We start from the raw sequence: 24,215 nt of genomic DNA on the forward strand, positions 1-24,215 counted from the left end.
TGTATATATATATATATCCACCACAGGGAATGGATTGTTCTGAAATGATAAACTCAGATTATGTACAAAGGAGTAGCATTAAGGCAAGAAAACAACCTGAACATATCCAGAAATAGCTGCATAAGCCTGAAGATAGCACCAACCAGGCATGTGGTTAAGAGACAGACTTACAAGCCAGACATGGTGGTGAATGTCTGTGTTCTGGGTATTTTGGCAGGAGCATCTCAAACTCAAGCCTAGTCTAAAGTCAGATGTGTGACTAAATAAATTAATTAAAACTATTGTCCCTATTTCCTCGTATATAAAAATGAGGCTAATAATGCAACCTACCTTTTAAGATTACTAGTAGGACTAGAAGAACACATTAGAAGTGCTTAAAACAGTACCTGGCAGATAGTACCAGCTGGTGACTGCTATTAATATTGTTAAATTTGCGTTATTAGGAGACAAGATATAAAATACAAATAAGAAAACATAGTAAGTTATGTCCTAGTGTTAGTCTCAATATAATTTTCCCCAATTTATTTTTAATGATATACTTTTTCAAACTCTTGTAATGACAATTTAAATAATTAGAAAGTATAGGATTATGGTTTTTAACATAAAAGTAGAGTCATTTTCAGTTTTCTGTCTGGAACAATCTGAAGATTAAAGAGTCTGGACCAAACTAAAATCATCTTTCTAACAGGATTCTTTCTGATCGCCAATCTTGATGACTCAACAAAGGATTACAGTCCGGTGTTTAATGTCTCAGGCAAAGGCAGAGTTCAGAATACAGTAAAACCATACAGGAAAGACATGGTAGATACCTTCCTACAATTATGCTGTGGATGAGCTACAGCACTAGTAAAATGAGAGAGGCAAGATAGGCAAATTTAAACCCGTACCTGCACGTGAGATCATCCAACATGCAAAAACATATACATGGCATTTTTTCTAATACCAAAACTGTTATGCATGACAGGATGCCATGACAGTCCATGTAGTCCTTTATGAACTACAAAACTGCAAACACAAAGATTTAATTTTTCACCGGGGATTTAGCTCAGCAGTTAGTGGCCTGCCTTGTAAGCGCAAGGACCCGAGTTCAATCCCAGGTACAAAAAAAAAAGATTTAATTTTTCAAGTCACTATGATTGCTTTGAGTAGGAAAAAACAGAATCATTCAAAAGAGCAACATAGTTTTTAAAGCTTTAAAACAAATTATCCTTGTAGGTGATTCGTTTTTTTTTCTTTTTTTAAAGATACCAACTAGGACAAGAGAATTAGTAGGTCCGATGGCCCATATAATATCTTCTACTAAAGAATCAACATCCTTTCAAGGAAAAAATCTGTTACAGCAGAGCAAGTATCAAATCCTACATTCTACCTCTCTCTCTGTTAACACACACACACACACACACACACACACACACACAGGCACACACTAATATTCTCCACATACTACAAATGGTTCTAAAATGAAAGAACTTTCATCCTAGGTTCACATTGGTATGTACAGAAGGCAGAGTGGAAGATGGAGGGCAAAGAGGTTATGATAGTTCACTGATTGTGTCAACGAGCAAGAAAGAACTAAATAAGATCAGCATAGTCCTGGGTGTGGCTGAAGGAATTTACTGAAGAAAGACCCACCCTGGGTATGAGTGACAGCAACCAACATGCTTGCCACCTGAATAGAATGAAAGGTAGACAGAAGGAAGGCTTGCTTCTATTTCTTTGGAGGAGCTCCAGTCTTCGTATTACTTTGGATGTTGTCTCCTGACTTACATCATACACTCTTCAGCCTCCAGTGCAGACCCTTCAGCCTTGCCTAGACCGTTCAGGCTTCCACTGTGGACCCTTCAGCCTCCTGATGTGGACTTACATGGGACATTATAGTGAGCTCTAGGCCATCAGCTGGATCCTTGGTTTTCCAGTGCACAGACAGCCATTTTGTACTCTTCCACACCTGACTCTGGGAGGGCCCATTATAAGCCAATCTTGTGTATTCTATTTTTACATCTTGCATTAAATCTGTTTCTCTAGTAATCACTGACTATATAGAGGTCTTAAACAATTCCAGTATAAAATTCCCAGACAACAAATACTGAATGATATAAAAGTTCTCCTCATTCTCCAAGATTAAAACTGGACTCTTAGAAAATGTGAAAGCCATGTATAAAGGCTAGGAAATAGAACAGCCGGCACATTTGAAGAAAATAAAAACTCAGAAAGGCTAACACAAAAAACATGCTTGAAGAAAAAGGGCATGGGAGGAACTGTGCAGAGATGAAGCTGAAAAGCAAGCGCCCCAGACCGTTGAGGGAATTAAAACCATGTTTTGGAGTTTCAAGTATATTTTAAATACATTATTAGGAAGCCACTGAAGACTTTTAAGTAAATAACGTGATTGGCCAGACCTATGTGTTTTGAAAATACTGACATTGCAGTATGGGAAATGAATTAAAGTGAAGCAATCAAGAGACCAATAGGAAACCAGTAAAGCCAATCAGGTAAAAAGTACCACAAGATAAAACAAAAAGAAAAAGAAAAAAAACAAAAACAGAGAAAAGTATTTCAGTATAATAACCAGCAGAAATAACAATTTTTAAAAACAGCAATCACTGTTATAACTGAAGGCTAAAGTTATATCTGCATCTGCCATACAATCCTTATCCAGCAGTAATCCTAACCTCTTTGTCACTCTTTCCCAGCTGTCCTATTTGTATCAACCAGCTGTTCAATACAAGAGTCACCTGGCACAAGTGGGCCATTTAAATACATTTCAGAATTTAATTTCTCATAATGATGGACAATTTTCAAGTGTTCAATAGCTACAGGTGACTAGTGGCTACTGAATGCCCAGCATGGACATAAAACATTTCCATCACTGTAGAAAGGTCTATTGCACAGTGCTGGGTTATGTACACACACCTAAGTCAGTCAAATTCCCAAGTAAGCCAATCAAAGCAGATGCCTCTCAAAGGAAAGATACACACGAAGGGAGAGTCACTCACTATCTCAGGCCCACTCCTTGTATATTCTGAAGCCCTCACAGTATAGTTTAAGAATCATGGTGTACAAACAACAGGACAGGCTCTGTGTTTTGGCTCATTAATCTTCACTATGCTCTGAAGAAATAGAAAAGCAGCAGGTGTCATCCATGTTTTATAGGTGAGGATACCAAGGCACAGAAATTAACCTGCCTGTGGCTATAAAATCAATCATGGAGTCACAAATAAAAGCTAGATTCCCTAACACCCCGACCAGTGCTCCATTCATTAAAGGAATCATGGCTGATTTAAGAACTCTAGGATGGAAAGTATTCAGGTTTCACCTGACCCAGGCAACCATTTGCTTCTTCAAAAGGCTCACTATACCCACAGGAGGGTCATATCTGTTAAATCCTTACAAAGTATTGTTATGTTCATGTATATAAACATACACACACACACAGAAAAATATCAAAGACTATATTCATGTATATTTCACATATATAACAACTGTCTTCTAACTTGTGATGGAAAATAAAGGAGATGACACACATACTAAAATTAACAGCACCAAGATATAGATCATTCCTGCATTATTAATTTGTTAATTATAGTAAATGGTTATCTATAAAAAGTTACAACCCAGAAGTGCCACATTTTGTAATTCTTATTTGCTTCTGCAACAGGACATGCCTGACTTTTGTATGCTCTTTCCCAGTCTATAGAAGCAATGGGGGCACAGAGAGGCAATACTTGCATTTTCATTTCAACTACCTAATTAACTGAAAAGAGTAAAATTATATATAGGGAGACATGAGCCAAGTTACAGATTAAAGATATAAAATCTACATACAGCATTTGCTTGTGATACTCTTGACAATAGCAATTTTAAAATGCAGCCGCCAGCATTCACTAATGTGTCTCTGTGCCCTGACACTGCAAAACAATTTACTCAGAGCCTCATTTGAATAATGTGAAAAAATCTACGAAATAATTCAACTCGCCCCATATCTGAATTCTTATATACTTTCACTGTTGTTATGCTAAATGAGAAAAGAACAGAATATTTAAAATAATTCAAAAGGATTAAGTAGCATAAAAAATAATTAAGTCAATTATATGTTTTTAGAAGTAGGACTCTCGTCTATAGAATACAAAAACTAAATGAATTTTTACATAAAATGGAAGTTCCTAACATGGATTGGACAACTGTTTCTGAAGTAACACAGAAAATCTCTGAATACCTACATTTCTTCAAGGAAAAGGGTATAAATGCTGATCTTCAGTACAGAACCTAGTGGTTAGAGGATGACTACTTACACAGCATTCCTGGAGGCTCCGCAGGACAGCAAGAGCTTCACTATATCCAGGTGCTCGTTCCTGGCTGCATCATGAAGTGGTGAGTCATTCTGGTAGCCTGTGGTGTTCACCAAGGCCTTATGCTGGAGCAGCAATTCTGCTACCTTCAGGTGCCCATGATTGCAGGCTTCATGCTAATTGAGAGAGAAGAGTAATAAGAGAAAGAAATGAGAACTATGGTCAGTAAATGATTCCAACATACATATTATTTATATAGATCGTATGTAGTGACAGAGTAAGTCACTAATAACATTTGTGCAACTCTTGGGAAAAGAAAAGTCTTAGGTCAAATGTACATTCTGTAAAAGAAAATGTAGCTTTAGTCCAACTATAACTCCTAAGTTTGTCCCACAATTAAACAGTAAGAAAGAGAACTTAAAAATCACACCATGTGTAAAATCTGAAATAGTTCTTCACTACATCAGGTCATACATAAATAGTGGACCACCACAAATGCCTATCTACCCAACAGTTGATATCTCAAATGTGCTTATTACTAAATAAGTTCTCTTCACTGAAATGAAATTATTGGATGAAATACTAGATAAAGGTACTGTCCATGACAAAATAACAGGGAGTAGATATTCAAAAAGAGGTTATTAAATGAAAGACAGAACTACTATTGGCAGAATGTTCAAAGATGCCTTATATGCAAATTTTTCCTGATGTCTAGTGAACTCCACCAATGCCACTATGTTGATTTCTCCTAAATTTCTGGCATACTGCTCTTCTTGGGACATCTATTTCTACTCATAATAGATGACACCATGCTCATCATCTGTAGATCTATTCTAAGAGAAAAGAATTCAAAGTAGGTATCAGATCCTTCTAAAGCACTCATCAACCTTTATTACAATTTGCCTCAGTGTCTTTAAAACTAAGTTTAATCTCTGAGAAAGATTAGTAAGGTTGCAGTGTCCAAACAATACAGGAATGCTGATCCAGAAAAATCCTCCATGCTTAAGAATTTGGCAAGGAGTCTTCATATTTTTTTCTGCACTTTCTCTAATAAATATCTCCTAAGTTCTAGCTTATAGGCTATACACTTCTACCTCATTTGTTGATTCTTCTGTGGTTGCATTCAAATCTCATGTTTATTTTCTTTTTTCTCTCACTTAGTTTATTGGTACATTTTAGGTGTACAGTACAGTTACATTCATCATTGGGATCCTTTACCTTTACATGACAGGTCTTGGTTCTCATTTTCTCCCCTTGTCCCTGCCCTCCCTTCACCCTCTCCTCCCCACCCTATTTACAAATAGTTTATTTCCATTTTTTCATTTTCTCATATATTTTTTTCCCTTATCACCTTTCCCCTACCCTTCCCACTTTGCCTACAACTTTAGCCTTTTTCTTCCTGTTTATGTTTATTTTCTTAATATAATTAGACCACGTAGTAATTGTTTCCAAGTGTTCTTACCATTTTCCTCCCAGAGTATTCATATTATATCTATAGTAACAAAAAGCAAAGTTTTAAAAATGTTTAATGTAAGAAAAGCTTTCTATTATCTCAATGTACTTGCAATTAGATAAGACAGGGTACAAGTAAAGCTAAAATAGATCTTCAGTAAGAGGCACTCCCTTGTGATCATATGCCATACTCAGCCCTTCTGATTTCTCTTTATTCCACAAAATTGGGTTCCAGCAACATGAACACTACACAATGAAACCTGATGTCAACTGAAGTTACCTCTGTACCTTAGCGAAATACAGCAATGTAGTGTAACTGGATTCTAAATCTAAAGGTAACCAAAAGGTAGCCAATTTCCTACCTGTCACAACTGAAAAGCTAAATGGAAAACAATTATTTTCTCATATTCAGTGAAAACATAAACTCATCAGAGTAAACATATGTAGGTAGCAGAGGAATGATACATAGACAATCACTTAACTATAAACTGTAAAAACTATAAACAGAGAAAGAAAGAGAATAAAAAACAAACATCCCCAGCACAAAAAAAAGAAAAAAGAAATCTACCAATGGTGTCCATCCAGCATTGTCCTTAACATTCGGGTCACTTCCATTTTGCAAGAGGTAATCTACAAATGGTACATCACCCTGGTAGAACAATGAAAAAATAAAAAGATGTTTAAAAGCATCAAAAACAAGGCAAGATACTGAAAATTTCTTTTAAAGAAATTGTTCATAAGCTAAGTAACAAGTTACAAATATATAAAGTCCTGAGATATTATTTATTCAAAATTCATTTCAAGATACTAAATAAATAACTCTAGCCAATGATTTGACCTAATAAAGTTTTTTTCAATGCTCTGATCATAATAGTTTTTTTACTTTATGAAAAAACTTTTTAAAATTTTATAACAAAATGAGGATAGTTAATAGATTATCATCATGTTCACAATAGTTACACAAGAGTACAACACAGAACAAAAAGATTCTTATAAAGAATGAAATAGATTATACAACGAAACTTTCTTTTCAATGAACTAAGAGAAACTAGTGGTCTAAATAAAACGAATTAACATATATATTAAAATACTTTTGAAACAATGGAATATGTATCTTGGGGAAGTATGTGAACTTCACCCAACTTCCTATTTACCTCTCTTCTATTTTGCTCTTTGTGTGTGTTTACATAGTATTTATACAGTGTTTCTCATATAAGAGAAACCACATGATATTTAAGCTTGTGTGTCTGACTCATTTCAATTAACATTTTTTCAAGCTGCATCTAATTACCCACAAATGCCTCAAGTTTATCTTTCTTTATAGTGATAAAGTACTCCATTGGGTAGATAAATGCCACAATTTTACCTAGCCATTCATCTGCTGATGGACATATACACTGTTTCCAAGATCTTGTCATCATCATAAACTCTGCTGCTGTAAAGATGGGCATCCATCTATCCCTGAAAGATGATGATTTTAATTCTTTTGGGAAGATTCCTAGAAGGGGATAGCTAGATTAAATAAAATCTCTATTTTTAGTTTTTGAGGAATCTCCACAGATTTCCATAGCGTTTATATTATTTTACATCCCCACTAACAATGTAAATTTTTTTTTGGCTGTGGCTTAAGAAGGCTCAGTCAGTTCTTTAAGGTTGTGAGAAGTAAGAGTGAATGCTTCTTTACCAAACAGTACTCTGTTAGAGAAGAAAGTATTTTTAAAAAAGGAGAAGCACAATTTAATTATTTCCTGGAAACTTTGTATTGATTCAGATTTACCCTGTTACTCTGGACCAATCTAATTATCATAATTTTATTTATGTGCATGACTATAAATTTGTGTAAGGTAAAAAGATGAAAATATGACAGACTTTTAAGTGTTAGGGAGGAGACAGAAGATTGGATATAAAAAGTAAGCAGTTTGCTAATCAGCTGTAAGTTTCAGGGTGGAATGTCAATAGAAGACACCTTTGATAATATGAAGAGGTGACATGAAAGAGACATAGCAACTGTCTAGCAAATTAAAAGAGAGGCAGCTGCTTTCAAACTGTCACTGGGTTCCTACTGCACTGTTACCACGTGACTGCCATTTTACATTTAAGTAGAACTAAAATGTGGGAAGCTTTGAGGATGTTTTTAAAATATATTTTGTAGAAATTTATTATATTGAAGGTAGGGAATATGTATGATTCTAGCAGTTTGTGCTGTATTCAGTAGATCGTTTAAAATTATTTCAACTTGGTATCTTGCTAGAATGTTCCTGGGTTCATTTGGATGTAGCACTAAGTTGCTAAATTTTCCAGGCTAGGCTTGAACTTGTGATTTGGTATTTTCAAGTCGAACTTTAAAGGCTGAAAATAAGGAGTGCATGTGTGTGTTCTACTGAACTGTTACACTGAAAAGTGCTGGTTTTCTCCTATATGATCTTGCTTCCCAGAGCCAGGGTCACAGGTAGATAGGCAGGCCCTGTAAAGTCTGCTTCTCTAGCGGACAGGAAGTATCATATCTGCAGTAGGTTAAATATCCTATCCTTAAGCCTGTTCTCAAAAATCTCAAATAAACTGCTTCACAGTTGGTCTCTACTAAAATTTTCATCTCCGATGTTGCTCAAAGCCTCACATGTTGGTTGATAGCATTAGAAAGACTAAGGGCTGTGGCCTAGTAGGAGGTCTTTAGGTCACTGGAGTTCACCCTTGAACAGCAAAGGGAGACTCAGCCCTTCTCCTCTTCCCCTCTTTTGCTTCCCTCCCCAAAGGGGAATGCCTGTTTCATCACACACTCCCATGATATGCTGCCACAAGCCCAGAGCAATGAGACCAGTCATGGAACAGAGCCTCCAAAACTCTGAACAACAATAAACCCTTTCTCTCTGTATGTTGATCATCAGGCATTTGTAACAGCAATAAAAAGTTGAGTAACAGTTTGATTCTGTGTATCAGAATAAGCATCCTACCTTAATAGAAGCAATATGAAGTAAAGTTTCTCCTCTGTGATTTCTTTTCTGGGCCACAAAGCCATGGGGGGACAGCTTCATTGCAGAGGGGCTGGACATCAGTCGTCTGTAACTGGAACTATTCAATGTAGAAGGTAGTGTATATGGCGAAAGGCTAATGGAATCATCTGATATGGTATCATTTTCCCTCCTTAATGTGTCATCAACTTTAAGTGTGCTTGAAGCTGGTGGGGAACAGTCAAGCAACGCAATGTTTTCTAGGAGCACTGTTTGCCTAACAACATCTCCACTGGTACTCGGAATACTGCTTCTACATTTCTTAGAAACAGGACTAGAAAGTCTGTTGCAATGTCCACGTTTTCTATTATGACCTGATGGCAAAGACACCTTAGAGGGAAGATCATTTTCACAACCATTCTCAGCAGACACTTCAATCCTCTGGTCATTGTCTGGAGACTCTATATGCTCAGCCAATGGTAGAAAGACTTCATTTAAGCTTCCACAACTTTCTGATTCTGTTACAGAGCCACTTGCCAGTAAGTCTATTTCACCATTTACTTGTGGACTACCAATAATGGCTGGCTGGCTACAGAAGGATACCTGCTTTTCCTTAAATTCGTCTTTGAGATCAAGTTCATCAGATTCCTTCTCTGCGTTTAAAGTCCATTCTTGGTTGATTTCAGCTAAAGTTTTCTTTTTTGGCTTTTTTGCAGATGTTGTAGAAGCTTTTTTAGCACTCTTAGGAACAACCATAGGAGGAGTTGAAGAAACAAATTCATACATTGAGGCTTGCTGAGCATTTTCATCTTTTGTCTTCTGAGGTTTGGTCTGCACTGAAACTTTCCTCACAACATACCTGACCCTCTTACTTCGAGGACTAAACCACATTTTTATTGAATTCTTCTTGTTTTCTGCATCATTAAATAAACTTGTCCTAGATGCATCTTCTTTCAAATCTGATGGAAAGGAAAGTAACTGGTTAAAGGGATTACTCTCACTAATCTCTCAAAGAATTTTGTTTGTAGTTTTACTAAAGTTTGTCACTTTTTATGTGCATACTTCTCTCTACTTCCAGACTATGGCCTTACTGGAGAGCAGGTACCTAGCCTCTTATTCAACAAATGTTTACTGATTCCTACTTTGTGCTAGACAGTGTTCTAGAGATGAGAGGTACAGCAGAGAACAAAATATGAAACATTTCACTGACAATCCAAGCTGAATACCACCTGGTCCACAAAGTGTTACTGAGACTGGATCTTGGAAATCACGCTCTGAATGCGGTACTCACTCACTCACACAGAGACTTTACATCTAAATTCAACAAGGTCTTTTCTTTGCAGTGGAAGTAGATTTCAAAACTAAGCCATTTCTTATATAATCTCAAGTCTAGAGGAAAGGTCAAAATGAAATGTTACCAAGATTACGTTTTAAGAAAGACTCAGGATTACAAAGACTTAAAGGTTAATCCTCAGTTAAGTCTGTAAAAACCTGTATTTGATTTTTTTAAATTTACTTTTTCAACGCAGGTGACAATATTTTCAATTGAGAACCATTCAAATCCTGAAATCCTCAATATTTATAATCCTTACAAAATGCAGATTGGCCACTTAAAGCAAAATAAGCCTTATAAGTAGTAATAACATACTTAATTGACGAAAGTCCCTAAAACTAAAAGGAGAAAAATTTCACATTCAGGTGTACATTATTTCTTAACAGATAAAGAGTAAATGAAACAGTAAATATTCATGTAATTTATATGTACACAGTAATTTTACTGATAATCCAGTAATAAACTTTGCTCAAATAGATTTTAATTATCTAATTTGGTATAACCAAGCAAGGCCCATAACTGCAAGTATGACTGTAAATTTCTGAATTTTATGCAGCATCTCTAAGACACAGCTGTAAAAACAAACAAAAAAATACTACCACTGAAATATAAGTCATACTATTAATAGCTACAATAGTCCTTATGGGTGAATGCTTCTAAGTATAATAAATAATTGCATTCATTTCAAGAAGAAAAATATTAGCCTCCCTTGCATATAGTAAATTTCTTAATGATATCATTTAAAAGAATTCTAATTCTCTGAATTTAAATATTTCAAAGTACAACACAAAATATCAAGGCAAAGATATGCACGTTACTAAGGAGCTACATAGCCAAATGTTTTTCTTAAAATTTAATAATAAAGTATAGAAAAGAGAAGCAATTAGAAAATGTGATTTCACTATCATTAATCTACATCAAAGGATTATAATGATGGGCACTGTGTGCCTTTCAAATTATTTTCTATTACAGGTTTCACAATAGAAGTTGAGAAATTTCTCTGATTAACTAGACCCTTATTAAAAAAAGAGAAGCACTTTGCTTACCATCTGTATGACATTAACGTCATTATTAAAGAGGGACTACTTTGTAAGTTAAGTTGTATTTAGTTTTACTTAAAACAACCACAGCACCATAGCTATTCACTCATCTTAATCTATTATGAAAAGTTACAGCACATATGAAACACTACATAATCACTTCAGAAAGACCAATATCTCTTTAAATCACAAGACAGAACCATCACCTGCAAGGTCTAATTTAATTTCATAGGGTTCAAGAGAAAATAAAAACATTTAAATTTAACACTATTAGTACAAAGCAGATTATATTATAATAAGGTAAAATTATCCATAAACAACCGTCAGAAAAATCTGACAGTCTCTTCTCTTTAAACTACAATGAACCAAGAAAAATCTGCTGAAGTATTTAGGAGCTCATTTTAGGAAGTATTACTATATATCAGGCTTTTATTTCTACTATACCATATTTTCTGTCCTTGATTTGACAAGTTCTTCTTAATTACCCACCTTAATTACAGTAATTATATATTTTATAATAAATGCAAGTAACAAGGTTCATTTGAAATATAAATTGTGAACTATAGGGTTTTTTTAAAGATAAAGATAATATGGAAGATGATCAACCGTTCCACTTAATTCATCATCTTCAACAGGTGGTCATTTTAACAGCGATACAATTTTGAGGCTAGACCTTAGAAATCACTTAGTCAAACACCCTTACATGTAGCTCACTCACTTTCTAAGCTCTTCATTACAAAAGGACCAACCATTTCTTGTTCCCAATTATTAACTGCATCTGCCTAATATACCTGTCCAACTTACACTACTCTAGTTTTGGAAGTGCTAAATAGGTGAACTAACACAAAGGCACCATGTCAAACGTACTAATAGACAAACTAAAATGGTGGGCTAGGTGTGGTGACACATGCCTGCAATTCCAGCTACTCCTAAGCCGAGGCAGGATGATCTCAAGTTCAAGACCACATAATGAGTTCTAGGCTGCCTTGACTACAGAGGACACCCTGTCTCAAAAATAGATAGCTAGACAGACAGACAGGTACAAAAATAAAGCACGGGGGCAGGAGAGACCTTAGCTCAGCATTCTCTTCAAGCCTTGTTTTGGAAGGACTATGAGAGGAAAAGTTGATCATGATGCAATTTACATTAAAGTAGAAAAGGCAATTTAAAATGGAAATAAGTGTATCTGGGTAGATATATTTCAATATATTTATACTTTAGATTTATTGTCATTTCTTTTGAGGGTAGCAAAGAAGGATGTTACAATTATAAAATGAATTACATAAACCAAAATCTGAAAATCTGCTTTAAAATTATTCTAATTGCCAGGGATTTGGCTCAGTGGTTCCACCATCTGCCTCACAAGTGCAAGGTCCCGAGTTCGAACCCTGGTACCAAATAAATAAATAATAAAATTATTTTAATTAAGTTTAGTCTCTAGGATATGAATTAGGCCTAGCACTGCCAACTTTATCTAATTCAAAAAAAAATGTTCTAAATAAAAATAAAAAGAAGAAAGTTACAACATGACTAACCAGTATCCTAAGATATAGATTAAGGGAATGGAGATACCTCTCTAGCTCCTGTAATTCTGATTATGTGTTATCCAAAATTCCAATTCATCTTAAAATAAGCAATGTTGAGTGACTAGGGACTTAGCTAGTGGTGGACTTTTTGCCTAACAAGTACAAGACTAAATTCAATCCCAGGATAGGAAGTGGGATAGTCTAGTAAGTTCTAAAATGATTTATTATTCTTTTTTGTTTCTTTTTTTCTCTCTGTGTGTGTGTGTGTGTGTGTGTGTGTGGTGCTGAGATAAAACAGAAGCCCCTCATTTGCTCATTATAATAAACACAAACACAAAATTCCCTTTAGAAAATTATGAATTGGGCCAGGGATTTAGCTCAGCAGTTCGGTGGCTTGCCTTGCAAGTGCAAGGACCCGAATTCAATCCAAAAAAAGAAAATTATGAATTGATAATTATGAATTACTAAAATTCTTTCTTCCAACTTCACCTCTACTGAGATAAGACTATTCTAAGAGGCCCACCCAGAAAACTGTTCTAAACTCAATTGTCCTAAATATCTTCCTCAATGACAAAATATTAAGGCATTTATGTGAAAATTATATTAATGATGCAAACATCACTCACTACAGCAACATTTTTGGAAAAGGACTCTATTTTATTCTTTCTTGTACTCCAAGGTACCCAGCATAACATAATTGATGGCAGTTAACCTCTAAATGTTACTCTACCTTTAGTTTTTTATGACATTGAAAATGTCATGTTACTTGTTAGGAATTAAATTGCGTCTCTCCTCTTGTTGCCTAAATCTGTACATTGAGGCCCTCACCCCTACTACCTCAGAATGTAACCTTATTTGAAGACAGGGTCATTGCAGATTAATTAAGATGATGTGTGTACGATAAAGCGTACCCCTAGTGCAGTGGACACTTGACTTACAAACCTGATGATTCCTGGGACTGGTTGTAACTTAATATAGCTGAGATATGGATGTTTACCTGGTTATATGCTATAGATAACAAGAGACAGAGCCAGGTGGGTGGTGCATGCCTGTAATCCCAGCACTCGGGAGGCTGAGGCAGGAGGGTCCCTGTGAGTTTGAGACCAGACCGGGCTACATAGTGAGTTCCAGGTCAGTCTCAACTACATAGTGAGAGCCTGTCTCAAAAAACCATAAAAAAAAAAGAGGTAAATTGGAATAAACACTTGTACAAGGAGATCATCATGCGAACAGGAAGACAGGTAAATTATAAGCCAAGGAAATGGGGCTAGAACAGAATTCTTCCTCACAGACCTCAAGAGGGGATGGAACCAATCCTTCACACATCTAGATCTCTGGCCTTTTGTGTAAGCCACCCAGTTTGTATTACACAGTAACTGGAGAAAAGTCAAATCAAAATATGAGAATCTCACAGTAGCACTCCCAAATTTCAATGCATGGCTAATAAGCCTAGCAAATTACACACCCCTAAAAATCTGAGGAAAGCCATTCTCACACAGACACAAACACTGTTCGTATCATACAATTAATTCAGGGAGGCACTGATCCTGCCCTGTGCACAACTCGAAGCACTGTCAAAGATGCAGTGACTCTTATTTGGTACCTGGGACAAACTTGGGACCTTCTGTTGCAAGGCAGGTGGCAGAACCACTGAGCTAAATCCCCAGCCCAAAGAGGCAATGACTCTTGACTGAGAACTCCTGACTTAATTCACAGACTCATGTGGGGAAAGGGAAACCAAATTACATACCAATATTTTCAACTAGAAAACAAACACTGATGGGCCGGGGATTTAGCTCAGTGGTTCGGTGGCCTGCCTTGCAAGCGCAAGGACCGGAGTTCAATCCCCGGTACCAAAAAAATAAAAAAAAGAACAAACACTGAAAAAAAATTTCATTTTAAGAGGTTTACAACCACAATATTATATCTTGAAAAACATTATTAAAAGGTGTATATCACTACATCCAAAAATAAGTAAACTTTAACCCTATAGCATACTTTTATCAAATACGGAGTGTAATATAATTACCCAGATAAGCAGATGGAATTTTTCATACACCAGATTTTAAATTCCTCTTAAAAGAGGGACGTCTGGAGCCAGGGAATTAGCTCAGTGGTTCCGCGACCTGCCTGGCAAGCGCAAAGTCTGGAGTTTGATCCTCCAGTACCAAAAAACAAAAAAAATTAAATAAAAAAAAAAAAAAAAAAAAAAGACTCTGGTCCATAAAACTTAAAATATTTGATGTGTTTCTTTGTTTAATCAACGTCTTTAGTAGTTGACAATATTTCAGCATTCAAAGAACAAAAGATTTAGAAACAGAAATCCAACAATTTTATATTAGTATTATCAATCATTCATGGCATCTTGCCAAGCAAGAAAAGAGTCTCCACAAGCATGCTAAAATGGCATGATCTGGTCAATAAAAAGACAATTCCAATATCCAGTTATAAAGATTCAAAACACTTTACTTTCTTTTTACAGTTAATTAGTTCTCAGCAGAAAGCACAATAGGAGGATATATAGTTAATACAGAGTCAAAGAACAATTTGAAAAACATTAACTTCCATTCATATAGAAAAGAAAATGAATATTAAATTTTTTATTCTTTCAAAATGTGCTCATCTAATTAATTCAGTCTAAAAAAGTGATCCATGGAAGACTGTTGCATTCTATCTTGCAAAAGTGTATTTAAGTGAGTGAAGCACTCAAAGACAAAATCATTATTCCATATATATTCTACAAAAATAAGAATAACTATAAAAAGCAGTCAGTATAAGGTAGTGAAAAAGCCTCTGGACTAACAATCCAAAAAATGGCCACCTCTCACTTGTGGTAAGGCAGGGGGGTCACCATGAGTTTGAGGCCAGCCTAGGCTAAATAGTGAGTTCAACGCCAGCCTTTTCTCAAAAAAGAGAAAACAAAGGAGGAGGGCCTCCAATTCTAATGCTTCTGGTACAAACTACATATGTGACTAGGAAGATTACTTCTCTGAATACTAGTTGCTCATCTATGAAAGAGAACTCTGTTTCCCACCATTTCTCAAAATGAGTCAAACAGCAACAGCAATAATAACAAAACTATAAATCTTAGAATTGTGGATAGATCTTTTATATTCTTTATGTGATCAATATGAATTAATCAGAGACAGGAATATTTCTTATCTGAAAACTTACTGTTGTATAGCAAATTTCGAAGCTTACTACAAAGCTGAATCATGCTGTCCAGTTGTCTGTTTATCTTGACATCCAGGATCCAGGCTGGGGTGGAACATACTGGACATCTGGTTCCAATGCAGTCACTTACACAATCACTTAAAAACAAACAAACACACATACATTCAGGAGAATTTAAACTTCAAAAACTACACAATAAAAAATTTGATCAAGAATAAAGTAGATGTTGTTCCAACACATAATAGTAAATTGTGAAACACTTAAAATAGTATGTTTACAAAGTATGAAAACATAAAATCTAAATCTAAAATTGATATGATTTGCTATGAAACTACTTGGAGGCTTGACTTAGCTTGACATTAGTTTGCATAATTTTTCCTTGCAAACAAACCTATAGCATCTAAAAAGTTAGGGTACAGAGAAAGATGTAAGCAGATACAGTATCCAATGCATGGTGACCATGCAATCCTAACCTCCTCCATCCTAATCTTAATATTCCACTTTATGGAAATACTTTAAAATCACTGTGGAAAGAGCAAGGAAGTATCTTTTGTTTTGTTTTTGGACAAATATGTAAACATTTTCAAGTTTTTTTTTTTTTTTTTTTTGGTGCCAGAGATCAAACTCAGGACCTTGAGCTTGTGAGGCAGGCAGCAGAACCACAGAGCTACATCCCTGACCCTTAAAATAGTTTTTGAGACAAGATCTTTGATTCTTTTGTGCAGTTTTATAATCTACAGGCTAAGTTACTTCAGGTTATCTAAGTGTTATTTATAGTCTCATAGTACAGAAGTTTTTCCTAACATTTATAGTTACAAAGGCTTTGCAAATACCCTCTCTCTCTCTTGCTTAAAGGGGGGTCCATAATCCCCCCTGAAATACATGTCTGAATTCCAGAACAAAATCCTATTACATTTACTCCATCCTTATTCTCAAGAGATGGATGCTAGTGGGAATGAGGAACATAGTAATTATAAAAGCTACACTTCTCCCAACTAATACGTTCTTAAGTATCCCATTCATTTGTAGGCATAGAGAATTATTATATGAACTAAACTCAAACAAAACCTGTGGCATTTCTACTTTTTGTATCCTTGGGCTTTTAGCATGATTCCTGCCTAATTCAGAAAAAAGTGAAAATGAATACTAGAGTTGGAAAGCTGGTCATGGTGGAGCACACCTGTAATCCCAGCACTCAGGAGGCTGAGGCAGGAGGATCGCTGTGAGTTCAAGACCAGGCTGGGCTACACAGTGAGTTCCAAGATAGTCTCAACTACATAGTGAGACCCTGTCTCAAAAAACCCAAAAACAAAAACAAACAAACAAAAAACTATAGTTGGGAGACATCTTTGAGATTATCAAGTTCAATAAATGTTCAATTTCTTTAGCAAAGAAACTTTTACAAGTATCTCTGCTTATAGAAAGGAACTCTGAAACTTGTGTCAGGCACTTGTGTTGAGTATAGTTTCAGCTACTCAGAAGGCTGAGTGAGGCAGGAGCAACATAAGTCAAGAGATTAAGATCAGACTGGATAAGAAAGTGAGACTCTACCTCAAAACAGAATTCTAACTTGGAATTCCAACACACAAAAAAATATAAAAACTAATTACTAGGGCAATTTACTTCTTGTGCATTACTTATTTAAGGAATACCAATAAATCTGAAATCCATTCCTTGAGAAACACCAGCTCATTTTCAGAAGAAAACGAGATCCAGTTAGTTAAATCACCTATTCAGCACTGCACTACTACTTGGGTCTGCTTTACATACAAGCCTGTGTATCCCTCCCTACATGAAATGCTTTGGGACCAGAAATGTCTCACTGCTCACTGTGGAGTTTTTTGGATTGGGGATATTTGCATACATTTTACTAGGTGAACCTTAATTGAAAATCTGAAAATTTTTAAGTACCGTAATTTTTTCAGCACCAAGTCAGTACTCAAAAGTCTCACATTTCAGAGCATTTTGGATTTCAGATTATTGGATTAGGAATGCTCAATCCATATTCTATGTTTATTTTGTAACTATTCTCAAATTATTATACAGTGGGCCAGGCATGATAGTTCATGCCTAAAATCCCAGCATTACGGGAGGCTTGAGACAGGACAATAGTCTCAAGTTCAAGGGCAGCCTGGGCTACACAGAAAGACCTTGTCTCAAAACAACAAAACCTATTACATAGATATTAGTTCAAAATTCTGAAAAAATATATAATTTCTCAGCAGATCTATATAATCCATTGAGTTAAAATTTCCAAAAGGCCAATGTACAATAATCATAAAAGCATGCTGGGTTAAAGATCAATTCAAAGTAGTGTATAGAAAAGTGATTTTAGTGTAACAGTATAAAATTTACTAATATAGCTTCAGATTCCACACTGCAATTAACCTAAAAAATTGGCATGCCTCAAGTTTTGGTGTAGTGTTAAAGAATAACATCCAGCTGGGCATGATGGCATACCCCTGTAATCCCAGCACTCTGGAAGGCTAAAGAAATTTCAGTTTTATATGGTACATACACATGTGTGCCTACACGCACACGTGTGCACACACACACACACACACACACAGAGCACTTTATGGTCCTCAGTTGTGATGAGTATATAATGCTTTAAGAGCTGGGCATGATATTGTATGCCTATAATCCTAGCACTCTGGGAGACTGAGATAAGAGGATGGCAAGTTTAAACTCAGTTTAGGCAACTCAGTGAGAATCTTCTTCCAAATAAATAAACAATGGCTGTGGATAGAGCTCTGCAAAGGCCTTGGATTCAAGCTCTGTATCACCAAATGAAAACGTGGGTCTGAGATCACAAAGCTTGACATCTTTACCACATGTCCTAAATGAACGGTACCTTAAAGAGAGCACACAGATTATTTTATCAGGGATTGATATAAAATAGACATCCCTCAGTACCCACAAGGGATTGGTTCCAAGACCTCCATCTCCCTACACACCATGAATACCATAATCTATGGCTGTTCAATTCCCTTAAATAAAATGATATAGTGTTTGAATATAACCTACACACATTCTCCCATATACCTTAACTCATCTCTTGATTACTTGTAATACCCAATAAAATGTAAACATTTAGTACCATGTTATTTAGGGAATAACACCAAGAAAAGTCTGTCCATGTTCCACACAAATGTAATTTTTTTAATATTTTGATTTGTGGTTGGTCAGAGATTATAGATGCAGAGTGTAAATCATAACCTCAAACTACCACAATGCTGTCAATATTAAAATCTATATCCTCACAAAAGATACTGAGGTCAACTATTCAACACTCTGAATTTTTTTTTTTTTTTTTTGGTGCCAGAGATCAAACTCAGGACCTTGAGCTTGTGAGGCAGGCAGCAGAACCACAGAGCTACATCCCTGACCCTTAAAATAGTTTTTGAGACAAGATCTTTGATTCTTTTGTGCAGTTTTATAATATACAGGCTAAGTTACTTCAGGTTATCTAAGTGTTATTTATAGTCTCATAGTACAGAAGTTTTTCCTAACATTTATAGTTACAAAGGCTTTGCAAATACCCTCTCTCTCTCTTGCTTAAAGGGGGGTCCATAATCCCCCCTGAAATACATGTCTGAATTCCAGAACAAAATCCTATTACATTTACTCCATCCTTATTCTCAAGAGATGGATGCTAGTGGGAATGAGGAACATAGTAATTATAAAAGCTACACTTCTCCCAACTAATACGTTCTTAAGTATCCCATTCATTTGTAGGCATAGAGAATTATTATATGAACTAAACTCAAACAAAACCTGTGGCATTTCTACTTTTTGTATCCTTGGGCTTTTAGCATGATTCCTGCCTAATTCAGAAAAAAGTGAAAATGAATACTAGAGTTGGAAAGCTGGTCATGGTGGAGCACACCTGTAATCCCAGCACTCAGGAGGCTGAGGCAGGAGGATCGCTGTGAGTTCAAGACCAGGCTGGGCTACACAGTGAGTTCCAAGATAGTCTCAACTACATAGTGAGACCCTGTCTCAAAAAACCCAAAAACAAAAACAAACAAACAAAAAACTATAGTTGGGAGACATCTTTGAGATTATCAAGTTCAATAAATGTTCAATTTCTTTAGCAAAGAAACTTTTACAAGTATCTCTGCTTATAGAAAGGAACTCTGAAACTTGTGTCAGGCACTTGTGTTGAGTATAGTTTCAGCTACTCAGAAGGCTGAGTGAGGCAGGAGCAACATAAGTCAAGAGATTAAGATCAGACTGGATAAGAAAGTGAGACTCTACCTCAAAACAGAATTCTAACTTGGAATTCCAACACACAAAAAAATATAAAAACTAATTACTAGGGCAATTTACTTCTTGTGCATTACTTATTTAAGGAATACCAATAAATCTGAAATCCATTCCTTGAGAAACACCAGCTCATTTTCAGAAGAAAACGAGATCCAGTTAGTTAAATCACCTATTCAGCACTGCACTACTACTTGGGTCTGCTTTACATACAAGCCTGTGTATCCCTCCCTACATGAAATGCTTTGGGACCAGAAATGTCTCACTGCTCACTGTGGAGTTTTTTGGATTGGGGATATTTGCATACATTTTACTAGGTGAACCTTAATTGAAAATCTGAAAATTTTTAAGTACCGTAATTTTTTCAGCACCAAGTCAGTACTCAAAAGTCTCACATTTCAGAGCATTTTGGATTTCAGATTATTGGATTAGGAATGCTCAATCCATATTCTATGTTTATTTTGTAACTATTCTCAAATTATTATACAGTGGGCCAGGCATGATAGTTCATGCCTAAAATCCCAGCATTACGGGAGGCTTGAGACAGGACAATAGTCTCAAGTTCAAGGGCAGCCTGGGCTACACAGAAAGACCTTGTCTCAAAACAACAAAACCTATTACATAGATATTAGTTCAAAATTCTGAAAAAATATATAATTTCTCAGCAGATCTATATAATCCATTGAGTTAAAATTTCCAAAAGGCCAATGTACAATAATCATAAAAGCATGCTGGGTTAAAGATCAATTCAAAGTAGTGTATAGAAAAGTGATTTTAGTGTAACAGTATAAAATTTACTAATATAGCTTCAGATTCCACACTGCAATTAACCTAAAAAATTGGCATGCCTCAAGTTTTGGTGTAGTGTTAAAGAATAACATCCAGCTGGGCATGATGGCATACCCCTGTAATCCCAGCACTCTGGAAGGCTAAAGAAATTTCAGTTTTATATGGTACATACACATGTGTGCCTACACGCACACGTGTGCACACACACACACACACACACACAGAGCACTTTATGGTCCTCAGTTGTGATGAGTATATAATGCTTTAAGAGCTGGGCATGATATTGTATGCCTATAATCCTAGCACTCTGGGAGACTGAGATAAGAGGATGGCAAGTTTAAACTCAGTTTAGGCAACTCAGTGAGAATCTTCTTCCAAATAAATAAACAATGGCTGTGGATAGAGCTCTGCAAAGGCCTTGGATTCAAGCTCTGTATCACCAAATGAAAACGTGGGTCTGAGATCACAAAGCTTGACATCTTTACCACATGTCCTAAATGAACGGTACCTTAAAGAGAGCACACAGATTATTTTATCAGGGATTGATATAAAATAGACATCCCTCAGTACCCACAAGGGATTGGTTCCAAGACCTCCATCTCCCTACACACCATGAATACCATAATCTATGGCTGTTCAATTCCCTTAAACAAAATGATATAGTGTTTGAATATAACCTACACACATTCTCCCATATACCTTAACTCATCTCTTGATTACTTGTAATACCCAATAAAATGTAAACATTTAGTACCATGTTATTTAGGGAATAACACCAAGAAAAGTCTGTCCATGTTCCACACAAATGTAATTTTTTTAATATTTTGATTTGTGGTTGGTCAGAGATTATAGATGCAGAGTGTAAATCATAACCTCAAACTACCACAATGCTGTCAATATTAAAATCTATATCCTCACAAAAGATACTGAGGTCAACTATTCAACACTCTGAAATGTGACTTAATTTGAAAATAGGGTATTTGTAAATGATCAAGTTAAAATGAGATGAACCTTTATTTAACAGGAACTAGTACTTATAAAAAAGTGAAAGGAAAGGAATATGGCACATGAACTGGAAGGCAAAGATAAGGATAATATATCTATAAGCCAAGGAATGGGAGAGATTACCAGCAACTCATGATAAGCTAATATAGAGGTATAGAACAGATTCTCCCTCACAGCCTTCAGAAGGAACAAAGCCTGACCTTAAACTTCTATCTTTGGCAAGTATAAGACAGTATTTGTTGTTCTGAACCAACCAGTCCTTGAAAGATTCTTTTTAAAGAGGCACATTTGGATTATGTAAGGCATTAATCCCCCCTCAAACTTTGGAAAGTTAACTAAGCTTTGTAACTTTAGACAAGTTACCATCTTTGAGCTTTTTTTTTTTTTTTTTAAATTTGTAAACTAAGACAATAAGGATCCAAATGAGATAATGTACAGTATGTTACAGGCTATGAAAGATACACAAACATGAAATACTATTATCAACACTGTCACATGATTGCTATCTAATAAGAAATGCAGTTACCTTTCATATATCAAGGCATTACTTACCTACAAAAGATGTGCTCACACCCTCCTAAGCACACAGGCTCCTTCAGAATATTAGTGCTGAATTAAGAAAGAAAAAGTCAAATTTAGGTCATTGTTAGATAAACATTTCATGCTCATCATTTCATAACTCCAAATGTGTACACATACTTCTCTCCACCTCAAAGCAGGGAATATTAATGAGTATTCATCTGAAAGGCTGTTATTCCCTTGGTGAAACATTTTCATAATGCACCTGTTGAATCCAAATAGCAACTATGAATTTCAGTACAAGTAATAACACTTTTTATAATGTATTTGCTGCAAAGTTACAAAAAGGAACAACTTTATTCAAGTATCTCTAAACCTCTTCCTCTTAGTGACAAAAACAACCACTGACTTCTTTTAACTGCTAAGGCAGATCTTCACTGAGCAATTTAAAGTGACCATAAATTTTAAAATGTAACCTACAATGAGAACATTTCTTAGAGTCAAGGCAAGGGTGACAACTAGATAAGAAGTACAAACAAGGACTCCCTTGTTTACAAAGTCATTAAGGTAACAGTCCAAAAACTGAGAATGATTCACTGAAGAGCAAAGAGAGAAACAAAATATTCCCAATGTTGTCCATGAAAACACTTGCAAACTCTGACAGTCTTAGGAAGGTACTGGTACTTCTAATAAACGGACATCAAATTGTTAAATTTGGTGAACAAAATGCAGCAAGAGAAGTAAAGCCTTTAAAGGATGAACATTTTCTGTGCTTGGTTTCTTGTACTAACCCTAGGACCTTTGGGTATTTACACCACTATCATCCAATTACCTCTGCAGACATACTACATATCAATAAAAAGTTCTCCACATTTCTTAAAAGATCAAAAGTATCACACTGCACATTTTAATAAATATAAACATTAAAGTGAAATTGAGCTTTCAGAAAGAGCACAGAACAGAGTACTGAGCCACATTATTCACAACAAACTGAAAATGCTGCTCACTGACATTATAAAAGCCATTACTTTTTAAAAACTCACAGTATCTGGTTTGTCTACTACACTATATAGAATATAGTGATAAAAATATGACTTGTGATTCTGGCAATTAAAATGATCTCTTTTGTAATGCTCATGTGGCTCCTATCATTTTCGTTCATTATCTCACCTAGCAAACTGAACTTCATACTTCTACCCTAGCAATCAAATGCTGCCATGTAATTAGCAATGACTTAATACCTATGAATACCTGATCAGTAGAACTAATTATTCCAATTAGTGAGCTAGGCTGTGTTTTTTGAGATGGCTAGTGGATGAGAGAAGACGTGGGAAACGTGAATGACAAGTACATGTATGATCTGCAACAAGCTCACATGGGGGCAGGGGGAGGAGCACACCACAGTGCCAACTTTAAAACATACAATACACATCTGAAGTCTTAAATTCTTCCTTAAAATGTATTAAACATGAATGGAACCATTATGTACTGCAAACGTACTAATAAAAAATAAAATAAAATAAATGACAAGAAGAAAAAAAAACCACACAGAGGTAGCATGAAACTGGACTGAAGGTGGGCCAAAGCCAGACTTTCTGAGAATGGTTAGTGCTTAGCTGAGAAGATGCCCATGAATAATAGAATTTTTCTTACAACACAGTGATGTCAACCAAAATTTTAAATGCACCCAACTTTTTACACAACTATTCCCCTGCCAGGATTTTATGTTTCAGGCATACTAGATACTTGTAAACAATGAAACTTCAAAACTAAAGATATCTAGGTGTTCAGATCTCATTGCTGAGATAAAACACTCAACATTCAAAGTTTAAGGAGGAATGGTTTATTTCCGCTCACAATGTAGAGGTGTAAAA

At 35.6% G+C, this 24,215-nt stretch overlaps 1 protein-coding gene across 1 annotated transcript in view; it reads right to left on the reverse strand.

Moving 5' to 3' along the window:
• Positions 1 to 22,596, reverse strand: part of Bard1 (BRCA1 associated RING domain 1) — a 50,490-nt gene extending 27,894 nt beyond the window's left edge. Inside the window, exons 1-6 of the mRNA XM_010616030.2 lie at positions 22,522 to 22,596; positions 22,375 to 22,431; positions 15,763 to 15,899; positions 8,693 to 9,648; positions 6,310 to 6,390; positions 4,293 to 4,465 (exon numbers count right to left, since the gene is read on the reverse strand). Coding sequence (XP_010614332.1) covers positions 4,293 to 4,465; positions 6,310 to 6,390; positions 8,693 to 9,648; positions 15,763 to 15,805 — 1,253 coding nt within the window. The 5' untranslated portion in view covers positions 15,806 to 15,899; positions 22,375 to 22,431; positions 22,522 to 22,596. The remainder of the gene's footprint in view (positions 1 to 4,292; positions 4,466 to 6,309; positions 6,391 to 8,692; positions 9,649 to 15,762; positions 15,900 to 22,374; positions 22,432 to 22,521) is intronic.
• Between the last annotated feature and the right edge of the window lie 1,619 nt (positions 22,597 to 24,215).

This window comes from Fukomys damarensis, unplaced genomic scaffold (genome assembly GCF_012274545.1).
Source record: "Fukomys damarensis isolate Sample0158 unplaced genomic scaffold, DMR_v1.0_HiC HiC_scaffold_16, whole genome shotgun sequence".
NCBI lineage: Eukaryota > Metazoa > Chordata > Mammalia > Rodentia > Bathyergidae > Fukomys > Fukomys damarensis.